The 16,518-nt window shown below is 40.9% G+C and overlaps 1 protein-coding gene across 2 annotated transcripts in view; it reads right to left on the bottom strand.

Moving 5' to 3' along the window:
* The window catches only part of LOC128660496 (NFX1-type zinc finger-containing protein 1), a 325,702-nt gene that overhangs the window by 39,525 nt on the left and 269,659 nt on the right, over positions 1-16,518 (bottom strand). For both annotated transcript variants that reach the window (XM_053714391.1, XM_053714390.1), the window contains exons 13-14: positions 9,779-9,918; positions 4,379-4,533 (exon numbers count right to left, since the gene is read on the bottom strand). In XM_053714391.1, the coding sequence (XP_053570366.1) occupies positions 4,379-4,533; positions 9,779-9,918 (295 nt within the window). The remainder of the gene's footprint in view (positions 1-4,378; positions 4,534-9,778; positions 9,919-16,518) is intronic.

The raw sequence follows: 16,518 nt of genomic DNA on the forward strand, positions 1-16,518 counted from the left end.
ATCCCTTAGGTAGACAGAGCCATTTCTACCTTGACAAAGCGTACTCCTATTCCTTTGGAGGACAGTAGTTTCAAAGCTCCAATGGACAGGAAACTAGATTCTTACCATTTAAAGGCTTTTCAGCAAGCAGGTTTCTTATTTAGACCAGCTGTTAGTGTAGCCTGTGTTGCAGCAGCCTCTACTTTATGGTGTGACAGTCAGTCTGATTTCAGACAACTCTATGGATGAGGATTTTCAACACTGCATAAGTCTTACTAGGTCAGCCAATGCATTTATCTGTAATTCGATTGTTGATATTATCAAGATTAACGCCAATATGGCACTAGCTGTTTTAACCAGAAGCTCCTTGTGGCTAAAATTGGTTAGCTGTCATGGTTTCTAGGACCAGACTTTTAACTCTTCCCTTTCAATGAAACATTTTATTTGCCCATGGTCCGAATGCTATTATTTCTACCGTAAGAGGAGGTAAAGGAGCTTTTCACCCTCAGGACAAAAAATCCAAGGGTAAAGGAAGGGCTCTTAATTATTTTTGTTCCTTTCATCAATCCAGGAATCAAAAATGCTCATGTTCTTTACAGAAGAATGACTCTTCTACAACTCAATGGAAGTCCTCTTCCACTTGGAAGAATTCTAAGCATGAAGGTGCGGCTCCCGATCCACATCTTATTCTGGTAGGGGGCAAATTACACCTTTTTCAGAAGGCCTGGGTACAGTCTGTTCGAGATCCCTGGGTATTCAACAGGAATACAGAATAAGCTTTAGATCAAGGTCTCACAGAGGAAAGTTTCTTCTGTCCAACATGCCAAAGAATCCTGTAATGGCACAAGCCTTTTTTTAATGTGTTCAGGATCTAGAACTCATGGGGGTGATATTACCACTTCCCCTATCGGAACAAGGTCAATGTTTTTACTCCAACAACTTTATAGTTAAAAAAAAGGGAAGTTTCAGGCCTATTCTGGATCCAAAAATCTTGAACAAGTTTTCTCAGAGTTCCGACCTTCGAATTGTAAACAATTAGAACTATCCTTCCTCTAGTTCATCATGGCCAATTCATGTCCACTATAGAGCTGAAGGATACCTATCTTCATATCACTATACACAAGGGGCATTATCAAATTCTCAGATTTGCCTTTCTGAATAAGCATTTCCAGTTTGTAGCTTTACTGTTTGGTCTGGCTAAAGCTTCCAGAATTATCACAAAAGTTCTGGGAACCCTCTTGTCTGTAATAAAAGCTCAGAGCAGTTCTGTAGCTCCTTACCTGGACGATATCTTGGTTGAAGCTCCATCTTTACATTTAGTAATTTCTCATACAAACAATGTTTTGTTGTTTCTTCAGCAACATGGACGAAGAATAAATATTACAAAGTGTTTTCAGTTGCCTCAGACCAGATTATCTTTCCTGTGAGTTGTCATAGACTCAGTATCTACGAGACTGTTCTTAACAGATCAGAAGAAGGTTGTATGAAGCTTCAGTTGATTAACAATACTACGGTAGCGCTCTGTATGGAAGTTCTAGGTTTGATAATTGATGCATCAGATTTAATCTCGTTTGCTCAATTTCATATGAGACCTCTCCAACTTTGCATGCTGTGTCAATGGTGCAAGGATTACAATCAGTTTGCCAAAAAGATTATGTTTACATCCCTTAACAAGAGAATATTTTCCTGGTGGATAAATCACCAGTCCATTTCTCTGGGGGCTTCCTTTCTTCATCTGCATAATAATACAGACAGATGCAAGTCTCCTGGGTTGGAGCCCAGTATGGGATCCAGAAGAGCGCAGGAAGTTTGGTCTCCTCTGGAGGCAAGGTTACTAATAAATGTGTTAGAACTCCATGCAATCTCCAGGGCTCTTCAGAGCTGGACTCAACTGAAGGAGGAGACTTACTTGCATTCTTAATCGAACAATGTCACGGCAGTGGCATATATCAATCATCAAGGAGGAACTCGCAGTTCTCTAGTGATAAAGGAGGTGTCTCAAATTCTCCAATTGGCAGATAACAATTCCTGTATCTTTTCTGCGATTCATATTTTAGGCGTCAACAACTGGCAAGCGCATTATCTCAGTCGCCAATCCCTTCATCCAGGGGAATAGTATTTTCAATCAGATAGTCAAGAGGTGGGGGTCTTCCAGAGATAGACTTGATTGCTTCCAGAGATCCTCAGGTGGAGCTTGTAGATACTCTAGCAGCTCCTTGGTCTTTTATCATCAAGATCTCGAGTCTCTCAACCTGATGGCTTGGAGATTGTACTAATAGTTTTAAAACAGTGAGGTTTGTCTTTGATGCTGCCATAAATACTTTGATCCAGGCTAGGAAACCTGTAATGAAGAAGATCTATTACAAAGTATGGAAAGTTTTTCTTTCTTTGCATGAAAAGTAGAATTTTAATTGGCATTCTATCAGAATTCATTCACTTCTGCAATTTATACAAGGTCTAAATAAGCTGCTAGCTCTTTGAAGGGTCAAATTTCAGCTTTTTTAGTTCTATATCATAGTAAAATCACTAAACTTTCTGATGTTCAGAATTTTGTTCAAGCTTTATTCAGACTAAAGCCAGTTATTAGGCCAATTTCTTCCCCTTGGAAACTTAATTTGGTTTTAAGAGTCTTCACCTTTCACCTTTTGAACCTATGCACTTTTTAGACATTAAGATACTGTCTTGGAAGGTTTTGTTTCATTTAGCGATTTCTTCTACTAGAAGATACTCTAAATTGTCTGCTTTTTTGTTTTGATTCACCTTACCTAGTTTTTCCCTAAGGTAATGATGTTTTAAGAACCAAATTTGATTTCAAAGGTAGTTTCTTAGGACATCAATAGATAAATTGAGGTTCCTTTGTCCAAATCTAAAGAATTCAAAAGAGAGGCTTACACATCATTAGGATGTAGTTAGTGCTTTGAAGTTTTTTTTTCTTCAGGCTACAAAGTATTTTAGGCATTCCTCTAGTCTGTTTATTCATTTCTCAAGTTCACACAAAGGTCAGAAGGCCACAGGTGTTACTTTGGCTTCTTAGTCAAAAATTTTAATCCGCAACGATTACTTGGAGGGGGGAAAGTCTCGACCAAAGTGTATTACTGTTTATTCTACCAAATCAGTTTCCACTTCCAGAGCATTTAAAATGAGGCTTCTGTAGAACAAGTTTGTTGCTGATTGGTAGCTGCACTTAAATGCCTGTTGTCATTGGCTCAACCAATGTGTTCAGCTGACTCCCAGTAGTGCATTGCTGCTCCTTCAACAAAGGATACCAAGAGAATGAAGCAAATATTATAATAGAGGTAAATAGGAAAGTTGTTTAACATTTTATGTTCTATCTGACTCATAAAAGAAAAAATATGTCCTTTTTATATCGCTAGTTAATTAATACCAAAACTTACTAATTGATTCTCAACTGACTGTGGTATTAGAGCAGTAGTTTTTAAAGTGTGAGGCTGGCCTCACCATGGGGTTGCTATAGCATAAAAGGGGAGGCATGGGAGCAGTAACATTTCACACTATCCTACGGAAACCACAAGCAGCAGCAGACTTGGACAAAACATAGAATGTTTTTTTAGAACCAACAATGACACTGCTATATCGTGGCACTGAGGCAGGGTCGGACTGGGAATAAAAAGCAGCCCTGGAAAAATATGAAAACCAGCCCTATTTTCTGTTGATTCGGTAGAATGCACATGCCCTATTTTCCCCTCAAAGGTGATTACTGGCATACTCCTTCCCCAATATTTTTTTCAGAATTAAATTACTTTGCATTAAATAAAATGCCATATTGATGTTATATAGGCACCCTACAACCAAAATGCACCCATTAATCACCCCTTAAAATTGTAGCTTTCCAGCCCCAGCTGCTGCAGCCCACCGGGAAATCTCCTGGTATCCTGGTAGGCCAATCCAGCCCTGCACTGAGGTCAAAGTCGCTTAGAGACTGTGTTGTGTTTGTTGTCTAGATCCATAACTTATGTTTAACCCAGGAGTAGCAAAATGCAAATTCAAATGTGAGTGAAGCACTCTTGGTTCATCAGAATCATCTGTTGAGAGCAGTGTGTGAACCCTGGTTCAGATACAAATTACCTAAATTCAAACTAAAAATAAAATATTTAAATTTTCTCTAAAGAGAAAAAAACAAACAAATAATAAAGTAACATTTAATATGTGTGGGATCTGTCTTCTAAATTTCGTCAGAGGGGAGGCCCCTCGTCTAAGACTTTGAAAACGCTTGTATTAGAGTGATCTGAACACTCTCAATGAGCTGAACAAAAACCACCTGACAATGTCATACATCTTATGATTCTATAAAATACTTGTACAAAATACTTATGAAAGTAACATTATTTTAGATTTACATATTTTTAAGAAGAGTAGTGAAATAATAATTTTGGATTACCTGTTGTGGTCATGCCAATGATATCTGCTTCTTGCAATATTAAAAGATCCTCCTGATCTCTAAGCTCAGCTTTTCGGTTCATTACTATCTGGTATTGGTTCTCAAGTGAAAAGATTTCCTGTCGAATAGACTGGAGGTATCTTGACCTCCAAAATCTGGAAGAAAAAAACCCCCATTCATTATGAGCAGCAGTTTTGGGATAAAGAATAAAATATAAAATTACATTACTACCTTTACGTTGTGTGATCAAATGTAATGTATTTAGTCGTTATGATAAATTATGAATATTTTACAGACTTATTATTCTGCATATTAAACAATTCTGTTTTTATATTTGTGTTACTTCAGTAAGTAAATATTAGTTATGTTTTATGACTAATATGCTTAAACATTTTCTTAATTGTTTCACTAAAACTACTAACAATGCTTTGGTGGACAGTATACATGATAACCCCAAAATACCCCACAGACTGCACAGCACTAGGATGAGATGAATAAAGAGCAGAATAAGTATATTGCAAAATAGTTTTTACTACCACCAAGTGTTTAATATTCCTTCAAAATGTACTTCTATTTTTGTTCAATTTATTGTGGAAGAGGTGATGTATAATTTTAGAGCCAGATTATGGGGTCGATTTATCAATGTCTGGCGGACATGATCTGCTGTAGCGGAAACAGGGGTATTTGGCCCTATTCAGGCCATGATAAATTGGCCCCTATGAGTGGAGTGCAATATTGCATTTACGCGAGCACAATATTTGCGCTCCATTCAGTAATACCAACGCATGTAAATATGCGCTGGTACTACAGGTGAGGCGCTATGCTCCAAAGGGAGCCTCAATTTTATGCTGGCAACCACAGCAAACCACCCAGGGGGCAAATTGCGCAGCAATAAATAAGTAAATATATATACAGTATATATATATATATATATATATATATATATATATATATATATACACACCTATAAACAAATAAATATATATGTATATAAGCCTATACATTTATTTTTACAGAGAAAACACAGTCCCCCATTGTCCTCCATGTACAGGCACTTTGAGTGCCCATTTTTTCTCTAACACTGAACATCCCCTCACTTTAAGACTTTATAATTGTTCTGTACAGTTTTGTTAAAAAAATAAAATGGTTGTATTTATATTTGATGTAACCCCAATGTAACAGTTAAAATGTAACTGAACAACAACCAAGAAAAGGAGCATCCTTCTGGAACACATGTAAATACAATCACTGATCAAGTAATAAAATCTCTTCCAGATCAAGAGCTGTACATTAAAACGGGTTAAATTTTAACTTTTACTATTACATCAAGTAAAAGCTAGAAAATTGCTACAAATTTAAAAAATAATTTTTAAAATAATGGTTCTAAATAGGCTCGAATTTACTTACTTGTAGGCAGCTACATAAAATTACCAATTCTGAACTCCTATATTTATATAATTATGTATTCATATATAAAACAATATCTAGTATGTTCAAATATATCTTAACTAGTCCTAAAGCCCATGTACACGGGCCATTTTTTGTAGAACAGCGGTCCTACCCCTTGCTCTCTCTCTCTCTGTCCCCCTCTCTTTTGTGCTCTCTCTCTCTGTCCCCCTCTCTTTTATCCTCTCTCTCTCTCCCTCTTTTTTGTGCTCTCTCTCTCACCCCTCTCTCTTGTGCTCTCTCTCTCTCCCCCCTCTCTTTTGTGCTCTCTCTCCCTCCTCTCTTTTGTGCTCTCTCTCTCCCCCCTCTCTTTTGTGCTCTCTCTCCCCCTCTCTTTTGTGCTCTCTCTCTCTCCCCCTTCTATTTTGTGCTCTATCTCTCCTCCTTCTCTTTTGTGCTCTCTCTCCCTGTCCCCCTCTCTTTTGTGCTCTCTCTCTCTCCCTCCTCTCTTTTGTGCTCTCTCTCTCCTCCCTCTCTTTTGTGCTCTCTCTCCTCCCTCTCTTTTGTGCTCTCCCTCCCTCCTCTCTTTTGTGCTCTCTCTCTCGCCCTCTCTTTTGTGCTCTCTCTCCCCCTCTCTTTTGTGCTCTCTCTCTCCCCCCCTCTATTTTGTGCTCTATCTCTCCTCCCTCTCTTTTGTGCTCTCTCTCCCTGTCCCCCTCTCTTTTGTGCTCTCTCTCTCTCCCCCCTCTCTTTTGTGCTCTCTCCTCCCTCTCGTTTGTCCTCTCTCTCCCTCCTCTCTTTTGTGCTCTCTCTCTCCCTCCTCTCTTTTGTGCTCTCTCTCCCCCTCTCTTTTGTGCTCTCTCTCTCTCCCCTCTCTTTTGTGCTCTCTCTCCCTCCCCCTCTCTTTTGTGCTCTCTCTCTCCCCCTCTCTTTTGTGCTCTCTCTCCCTCCCCCCTCTCTTTTGTGCTCTCTCCCCCCTCTTTTGTGCTCTCTCTCCCCCCCTCTCCTTCGCGCTCTCTCTCCCCCTCTCTTGTGTGCTCTCTCTCCCCCCTCTCTTGTGTGCTCTCTCCCCCCCTCTCTTTTGTGCTCTCTCTCCCCCTCTCTTTTGTGCTCTCTCCCCACTCTCTTTTGTGCTCTCTCCCCACTCTCTTTTGTGCTCTCTCTCTCCCCCCTCTCTTTTGTGCTCTCTCTCCCTCTCTCTTTTGTGCTCTCTCTCCCCCCTCTCTTTTGTGCTCTTTCTCCCCCCTCTTTTGCTCTGTCTCCCGCCTCTTTTGTGCACTCTCTCCTGCCCCCGTCCACTCTGTCCGGCCCTGCCCACTCCCTCCAGACAGCAGATCAGGTTAGTTTGGGTAAGGCCAAGTGTGTTTGTCCTCGCGCTGTCTCTACTGTGCATGACAGCTTTGGACAAACACAAGCCTTTTATATTATAGGATAGTATCACTGGCAATCAGACTTTGGTGGAGAATTCACTAAATAATTACTCTATTGTTCCCATAAACCAGGACAATAATAGGGACTTAAAGGGACATGAAACCCAAAAAATGTCTTTCATGATTCAGATAGATCATGCCATTTAAAACAACTTTCTAATTTGCTTTTATAATCTAATTTCCTTGGTTTCTTGGGGAGAGAGAGCACAAAATATAGGGGGGAAAGAGTGCACAAAACAGAGAGAGCACAAAAAAGAGGGAGGAGAGAGAGCACAAAAGAGAGGGGGAGAGAGAGAGAGCACAAAAGAGAGGGGGACAGAAAGAGAGCACAAAAGAGAGGGGGGAGAGAGCACAAAAAAGAGGGAGAGAGAGAGAGCATAAAAGAGAGGGGGACAGAGAGAGAGAGCACAAAAGAGAGGGGGCAAAGAGAGAGAGCAAGGGGTGGGACTGCTGTACTGCAAAAAAATGGCCCGTGTACATGGGCTTTAGGACTAGTTAAGATATATTTGAAGAGAGGGGGGAGAGAGAGGCGACTTAGCCGCTGGTACCCCAAGGTAGATAGGACCACTTTCAATAGGAGCCTAAGCTGCTCCACCTTGAACCTAATTGTCCCCTCCTCGGAGTGTCCTCTTCTGACTCTCCTTCAGAGGAGTCAGAGGACTGAAGTTCTATTTCAAAGCTTACTAGGAGTTCACACTCAGAAGGTTGCCCATAACTATAGGTCTTGGCCTCCACTGCACTCGAGCTGTGGGCTGGAGAACAATGTTTAACCTTTCTCTGCCCTGATACCTGTCTAGCGTTCAGGGCAGCAGACACAGCAGCCTGTAGATGGGCGCTAAGGTAATTTGGTAAAAGGCCCATCCCAGCCGGGGTCGAACCACTCTCTGCACCACGCTCTGGGGCAACAGAGGTCACATTTATGGGCTACTGGACAGAGGTGTCCTCATCAGCTGGGGCCTGAGAAGCCACAGTAGGGCCTACTGGAGATAGGGAGCTCCTCAGCGGTCTGTCTGCTTGGGCTTCCTGAGTAAGATGTCAGGACAAATGTTAGGCAGCATTTGCAAAGTTGTACTGGAAGGTTCACAGTGACTAATTTGCAAAGCATGCATTTACAATTGTTAATTTAATTTACTGAGGTAGATTCCTCCAGACTCTCTATCAGAAAAAAGTCGTCCACAGTATGAGAAATTCAATAAAGTTTAAAATAAAACTTGTGAACTGCAAAGTGGGGTATCTGGGTTCCAAAGCACCAAATAACTGTTCCCTTGTAAGCCCTGGTTAGGGAATCCTATCAACTCTGGTCCGACCGAGACGCGTTGCTACCACTCTCCCATAGGACTATTGCGTAGTGGATCTGAAGCAAAAATGGAGCGAAAGCACTGCTTATGGCGGGAATCAGTCTCTTCACCAACCTCTGCGGCCTATTTCGGAACATAGCCTGTGGTCTGTAGTAAACCCAATAACCCACTATTGGCGGACTGTACAATATCAGCTGCAATGACCGGTAAACCGGCAACGAGTGCGGCTGTATACAATCACCTAATCGTGACTATGTCTTGGGGTTATAAATCCACAGTAGGACAAATGCTTGTCAGTGTCCTGCATCCTAACGTGCCAAAGCACAGCCCTCTCAGTCTTATCTGAAATATGGCTTGATCACTGGTACTCTGGTTAGCTTGTGGCAAGCTGCTGCTTGTCAAAGGGGATATGACTGTGACCAGTAAACGCATCCTAGACGCAGGGACAAGTTACACCACCTCTTTATTAGACAAGTTGCCTTGAAAGAGCAGACAAATTACCTATAATGAGTCTGGAATTTAGTGTGAAACACACCACATTATCAGATAGTGGATTTAGGTTAGACTAGAAAGAGGCAAGGGAGACCCAGTGTTGACCAGTATTATATACCAATACTATTGAGATTTATATGGATATATGATCCCCGGCTCTCACGAGAGCCAATCCATGTTAAACTTTTTTTCTTCTTTACAGAGCACCTCTCTCTGCCTACCTCTATAATACAAGGTAGGAGGGATATTAATAGTCATTTTTGAGGTGTCTTTGCCTCCTCCTGGTGGCCAGGAATAGTATTTACCTTAGGTTATAAATGTTCTCGTGGACTCTCACTGTTAATAGAAGAAACATTTTGGGTTTCATATTCCTTTAAGACTATATAGTCTAAAATGAAAGTTATAACTATTTGATATTTAACTCAATTAAATTATAATCATACTACAATCCACAAATATCCCTATTAGTTCAGGCAACATGTTTAATATATTTTTATTGCTGCGTAGCCTGCCGTAACTCTGTATAGGCATCTCTCCAGACCTTTATTAAAGGTGTGTCTGGATACCTCAACCTAATTCTACCATCCAAAACACCAATCATCGTCTTTGCTTGGTATACACCTACTTAAAATTAATTTATATTCTGTAGAATACTCCACAGTTGAAATACTCAAAAACTGCATCCCTAATAGAATTGATACCAGCATTTTTACATCAGTGTTATGCAGTCTCGTTTAATACATATCATGCTCATATTGCAATTATAACAGAATTATTAAATAATAGAACAAAACCTGTATATCTGCCAACGTTCTGCAAGTGGAAGTATCCAAAGATCAAGAAGCCGATTGCAGTCCAATTCATCCATATAAGTTAGCTTCTCTAACTGATGCTGAATTTTTTTCTTCCACTTTCTTTTTACATCTTTCGGTACCTGTAAAAGTAAGATGTCAAATTTTATCACATTACACATCAGAATGAACATTAAACAGAGTACTAATAAAAATGCCCAATGGTTATTATCATCTTTATTTGTTATGCACCAACAGATTCAGCAGTGCTATTCAGACAGAACAATAAATGGAAGGCACATGAACAGATGGATTACAGGGCCCTTCCCCTTAGAGTGAATACAAGTTGGAGACAAAATGTGGGGTAGTATCTTGTGGTGAATGCAGATTGTAGACCGTAGTCAGTTGAAGAAATGGCATTGAATTTGCTATAAACCTATAATGTTAGGTGGTAGTCTTCTCTAAAGTGGTCATTTTTGAGGGAAGATTTAATGCTTTAAAAACTGGGAGAAGATATGGCAGAGTGAGGACCTTAAATACACACCATAAAGGGCCAGATTACAAGTGGCAAGCTATTTAGCGATTTTGCTCACATACAAACACCGCAAGAAGTAAACTTTTAATGCACGCAGGTTATCGGGCGTATTACACGTTGAAAATAAAATGGTTGTGCACGAGAGAAAGCAGACAAGCAGCAACTGTTGGCGAGTACGCTAACTTATTCTCCCCGACATGAACTATGCATATTTTACATTCCAATGTTCTTCACACACACACACATATATATATATAGGGGTTGAAAAACACAGTTGTCCAGTAGTCCCGGACGACTGAAAAATTACCGTACAACTTAGAAATATTCAGTATGTAAAATTGTTATTTATAATAATGGCCACCTTTTTTTTTTCTTTCCTCTTTGCTTCCCCGATGATTTCCCGGGCATTTTGTGACTGGAGGTGGGCGGGACCAGTGTTCTAAATTTTTTCAGGAAACCGGGTATAATATTGAATTAATACCGCTGCGCTGTTTTGCTGCACATGATTGCAGGCGGGTTGTAAACATGCGACACTGACTCTCTGCGCTGGAATCAACTCTCACACTCATAACCAGTGTCTGTCTGAGCTCAGGGTGAGGTGGGTGCATACAGCAGGTGGTGATGCAGGGAGGGTGCTCTGCCTTACTCACAGGATATTCACCAGTGTCTTCCTTGAGTGTCAGTGAGCAGTACTACCGGCCGCTTGGCTTTAGCATCACTCGCTAGTACGGAGGCTATGCACTGGGGAAATTATATATTTTATTAATTAGCACATTGAGCAGCGCAGATGTACAGAGCTACTGTTATTTCTCTATACCCTCTGTACACCTGCGCTGCTTAATGTGCTACTTAACAAAATATATAATTTCCCCAGTGCATAGCCTCCGTACTAGCGAGTGAAGCTAAAGCCAAGCAGCCGGTAGTACTGCTCACTGACACTCAAGGAAGACTGGTGAATTTGAAGAGCCGCAGTTGTAAAATCAATATCATGTAAATAAGGCAGATACTGACAGATATTGGCTGGTCCCCTACAAGGCAGGAGAAATCACACAACGTGGAATCCTCCCACTAACGAATCCTAACAGAAAGGTGGAAGCGGACCCGCAATTTATGAACAGAACTTCATATCCCCATTTTATCATGGTACAGTCCCTAGTATTGGTTCTGCTCATACAGTCTGCTTCCACCTCTCTGTTAGGATTCGCTAGTGGGATGATTCCGAACGGGGTTAGGCCTCTGTCATGTGCATTCAAGCAAATTCCTATTACCAATATTCTTTATCCTCTTGTTTTAAAAGACTTGGTAAATGTTATCACAGATAAATAATGTAAACTCTTCCAAACCTGTGTAGTCATCACACACCTGACAAAGTCCTCAATTATTTTCTTTCTATGTTCTTGTTTTACTAAACACGTCCCTCCCTGTCTCTCTCCCTCCTTCCCTGTCTCTCTTCCTCCCTCCCTCTCTCTCCCTCCCTGTCTCTCTCTCTCCCTCCCTGTCTCTCCCTCACTCCAGTGGCGTCACTAGGGTTGGTGTCACCCGGTGCGGTAAGTTATGGTTTCACTCCCCCCCCCCCCCAGAAAGCAGAAACACACAAAAACACAGGCACACACACATACAAACACTCAGACACACTTAAAAACATACTCAAATGCACACACAAACACTCGGAAACACACTCAGACACACACACAAAAACACACACACAAAAACACTGACACACACACACACAAAAACTCAGACACACACATACAAAATATGTAAACTGCACTGCATTAATTATAAAGCTCATGCTTTAGAGCTGCTCCCTGGCTCAGCAGAGCATCAAATGAAAGAAAAACAGAGCACTCTAAAATAAATCACTGAAGAAAAGGTTTAGGTGCGCAAACTATGAAAATTCTGCTCTCTGACTCTGTTCCAAGTCTGTCAGTGCACAGCCCCGGGCCGCGTGCCTACCGCTTCTTATGGCCAATCACCTCTGCACTCTGCTCACCCCCAGACCCCCAGCCCTCCTATCTGTTCAGTGTGCACTAAGTGTACCGTAACCGTAAAGGTCTGGTGGGCATCATACGTGGCTCCTTCACTTTAGAGACAGTGTCAAACAGTCATGCGGTCAGGTGCCAGGCATCCCCTCACAATTTCTCAGTTCCCGTTTAGAGAGACAGCACAGCAGTGAGTGACTCCACTGATCCACATGTCACTGAGCAGTGAGCACAGATAGGCAGCAAGCAAACAAGCAAAAGCAGCTGGGAAAACTATTTGTTGAAATTGCAGCACTGGCTCAAGGGGCAAAAAAATTGTGTCTCTACAACTTCCCCAGTCCCACTAATGTTCATAAATGCCAGCCGCTCTAATAAAAAAAAAATCTATGCATCTCAACTTTGTATTTCTTTGAATGTCAATAAAATAAAAAAAAATAAAAAAAATTTTGTTGTCACCCCCTGGAGGGTGTCACCCAGGTGCGGCCCGCACCCCCCGCACCCCCCTAGTGACGCCACTGCCTCACTCTCTGTCTCTCTCTCCCTCCCTTTCCCTCTCTCTCTATCTCCCTGTCTCTCTCCCTCCCCCTCCCTCCCTGTCTCTCTATTTCCCTGTCCCTCTCTCAACCTCCCTCCCTGTCCCTCCCTGTCCATCTCTCTTTCTCTCCCTCTGTCCCTCTCTCTCCCTCCCTCCCTGTCTCTCTGTCTCCCTGCCCCTCTCTCCCTCCCTCCCTTTCCCTCCCTCCCTGTCCCTCTCTCTCCCTCCCTGCCTGTCCATCTCTCTCCCTCCCTCTCCCTCTGTCCCTCTCTCGCTCTCCCTCCCTCCCTGTCACTCTCTCGCTCTCTCTCCCTCCCTGTCACTCTTTCGCTCTCTCTCCCTCCCTGTCACTCAATCTCCCTCCCTCCCTGTCCCTCTCTCTCCCTGTCCCTCTCTCTCTTTCTCTCCCTCTTTCTTCTCTCCGCTCCCTCTCTTCTGTCTCTCTCCATCTCCTTCTTTCTCTGTCTCTCTCCCCCTCCCTCTGTCTCTCTCCCCCTCCCTCCCTCTCCCCCTCCCTCTCAACCTCCCCCTCCCTCTCTCTCCCCCCTCCCTCCCTCTTCCCCTCCCTCCCCCTTCCTCCCTCTCTCTCCCTCCCTCCCTCCCTCCCACCCTCTCTCTCTCCCCCTCCCTCCCTCTCTCTCCCACCTCCCACTGTCTCTCTCTCCCCCTATCCCTCTCACTCTCTTTCTTGCTCTCTCTTTCTCTCTCTATTTCTTGCTCTTTCTCTCTCTCTTTCGTGCTCTCTCTTTCTTGCTCTCTCTCTTTCTTGTTCTCTCTCTCTTTCAATTCATTAAAGGGACATTGTACACTAGATTTTCCTTTGCATAAATGTTTTGTAGATGGTCCATTTTCATAGGCCATCTAGTAGTGTATTGTAAAAATGTATAGTTTTGCTTACTTTTTGAAAACATTGTGCTGATTTTCAGACTCCTAAGCAAGCCCCACAGTGTCAGATGTATACACACGTAAAAAGACTCCTGCTGTGTTTTGTTTGTTATCTGTCTTTTCATATGCAGGGAAGGGGAAGAGGGGGAAGTTTCTGCTCTTATTGTTTTCCCAGCCCCTTTCACTGGGTGTCCCAGCCAAACCTTATTAACAGTGCTACACTGGTAGATTCTAAGTAAGTTTTTTATACTGGGTTTTTAGATCTTTTTCTGTGCATATTCTTCGTTCTTCGTAAAAAAAAGGTATATACTGTCCCTTTAAGTGAAAGGTTATTAAGGTTTATTATATTCATTTAAGGAGCACTGTTTGAAAAAAGCATATATAGAGATCTGACAGAGGTGTGCTTAAAAACATAATTTATGCTTACCAGATAAATTCCTTTCCTTCCGGATAGGGAGAGTCCACGGCTTCATTCCTTACTGTTGGTAAATACAACACCTGGCCACCAGGAGGAGGCAAAGACACCCCAGCCAAACCAGGGCCGGACTGGGAAATCAGATCGGCCCTGGAAATTTGTATAAATCGGCCCGCCCCTTCCAGCCTAGCCCTGCCCCCTCCAGCCCAGCCACGCCCCTCCAAGACAGCCAACTATTTTCTAATTTTACCTTTGAGGAGCACTCACAGATAGCATTACTACGTAAAGCCCTAATGTATAGCACTATTACAATTAATTATTAACTAAAATTAACTTTAATCCACAGACCACTAATGCACTACAAGATGGATTTTTTTTAAAATTATGACAAAAGCAATGTTAATTAAAATAATGGATAGGATAATGCAGAATCATTTGTATAGAAAGTGTGTATCAACTAAATATTTTTGTATGTAGGTCTTCATTGGTAACTGAATGAGATCAAATTTTAAGATTTATTATTCTTGCTGTTTACATAAATATTATATATGAATATGGTTGTGCTCTGTAAAATAAGTAGGAGCCATTATATCTAAACAATTGAACTATGTACCAGATTGTAACGAGATCCCTTAATAATGGTTGAGATATTTAACACCTTGATACTATTAGGCTGATATGTAAATCCCTTTATTTAAAAGATATGTAACACCTCTGTTGACTTTAACTTTTATCACAAAGTAAACATTTGATATAAGCAGCATGATAGGATGATGTTTTTGTTCTCTGCAGCCACCTATTTCACTTCTAGTTTGAATGGGTTAACTATACAGCTGACTTAAATTAACATGTAATTAGATATGTATATATCTATGCAACTATGTAACTATGCAAGTCACATTTCACTAGTAACTAGTCAAATAAAACTTTTTTATTTATGTCCTTCTGTGGGAATAACCTGAGCTATGGAGAACTCTTACTTGTTAGAAGGTAGTGAGGAGGCAGTGGTTTTCCAGCCCACTCAATAATGTTCCACATGCCTTAACACTGTTCCGTGAAACCGGAAGTGTAACTATGTCACTTCCAGGTATGCAAATTATGGAAAATTAAACATTGTAACTCAATTATATACATTTGCATAGAATGTATTACATGTTACAGTGCTACACTCTTAGCAATATATCACTTTTGCTATTGATATACCGGTTACTGTACTAAGTCTAGTGATATTATTATACCAGTATTAAGATCATTTTTTTAAATTTATTTTTATTATATATATATATTTATTATTTTTTTTACTTATTTTTTTTAGCCTATTAGATCTACTATTAGACGGGCTATATAACCGTCCAAGATACATCATTTTATTTATTTACATTAGGTATATTAGGTATACCATTCTATTTTTTTATCTGTAAAGATATATTATTGTATTCATTACTCATCTTATAATTCATCTATTGCTCACCTTTGGAGCCTCTTATAGATACCGGTCAGGCATCCTGTTTTTGCTTGGCATGTATCTGTATAACTCTTAGCAATATTGCCTAGTTTAAAAAGTTGTGAACATAGACAATGCGTGATGTATAGTGCTCAAATGTGATGCTAATGATTACTACCTGTAGTCATGGTTACCATCAGGTAAATACATAGCACGCACAGCTCATTCAGTATCGCTGTTATGTTGGCTCAAGTGTAGCTGTTTCTATTACAGCTTGTTAAAACATAATTGTATACTAATCTCCATAGTAATATGCCCTCACACAATTAGATTTAGGGTAACATACATGATTCCTTATAATCAAAGGTTGTGCACAATAGCTAATACCTGTAGCCATAGTGATTTATTTGTCAAGTTAGTATTCAGCACACTCCACTTCCTTAATATTGGTCACATGCTTAGTTAGAGTGTACCTATTACTGTGGTTGCTTTAGGCAGTATAATTATATACTAGTGGTACATGATTAGATATAAACCTCATCGTAATGTGCCATGTTTATCCCATTTATAGCCTGTCTAAACAGTGCTTCAAGCTTCCTCATGTTATTTCATCCCCAATGTGTTATACCCAGGCATTGTATACTTATGCCAGAAAATATTTATATAATAATTCCCTAATCTATGCACCATGTTATCCTAAATTCCTAACATTATCTTCCCTTAAAAACAAGTAAATACCAGTGCTATGCTGCACATCATCATCCTGTATCCATTCATCTTCCATTTTAGTATGAATTGTGTCTAGGACCAGGGTTAGTATGGGATCATGTTACCACAGTGGAACCCTATTACATAGGATGGGTTGAAAATTATGTCCTTAAAAACAAAATTTATGCTTACCTGATAAATCTCTTTCTTTCTGGATATAGTGAGTGCACTGCATCCTC

Source organism: Bombina bombina, chromosome 5 (assembly GCF_027579735.1).
Source record: "Bombina bombina isolate aBomBom1 chromosome 5, aBomBom1.pri, whole genome shotgun sequence".
NCBI classification, from domain to species: domain Eukaryota; kingdom Metazoa; phylum Chordata; class Amphibia; order Anura; family Bombinatoridae; genus Bombina; species Bombina bombina.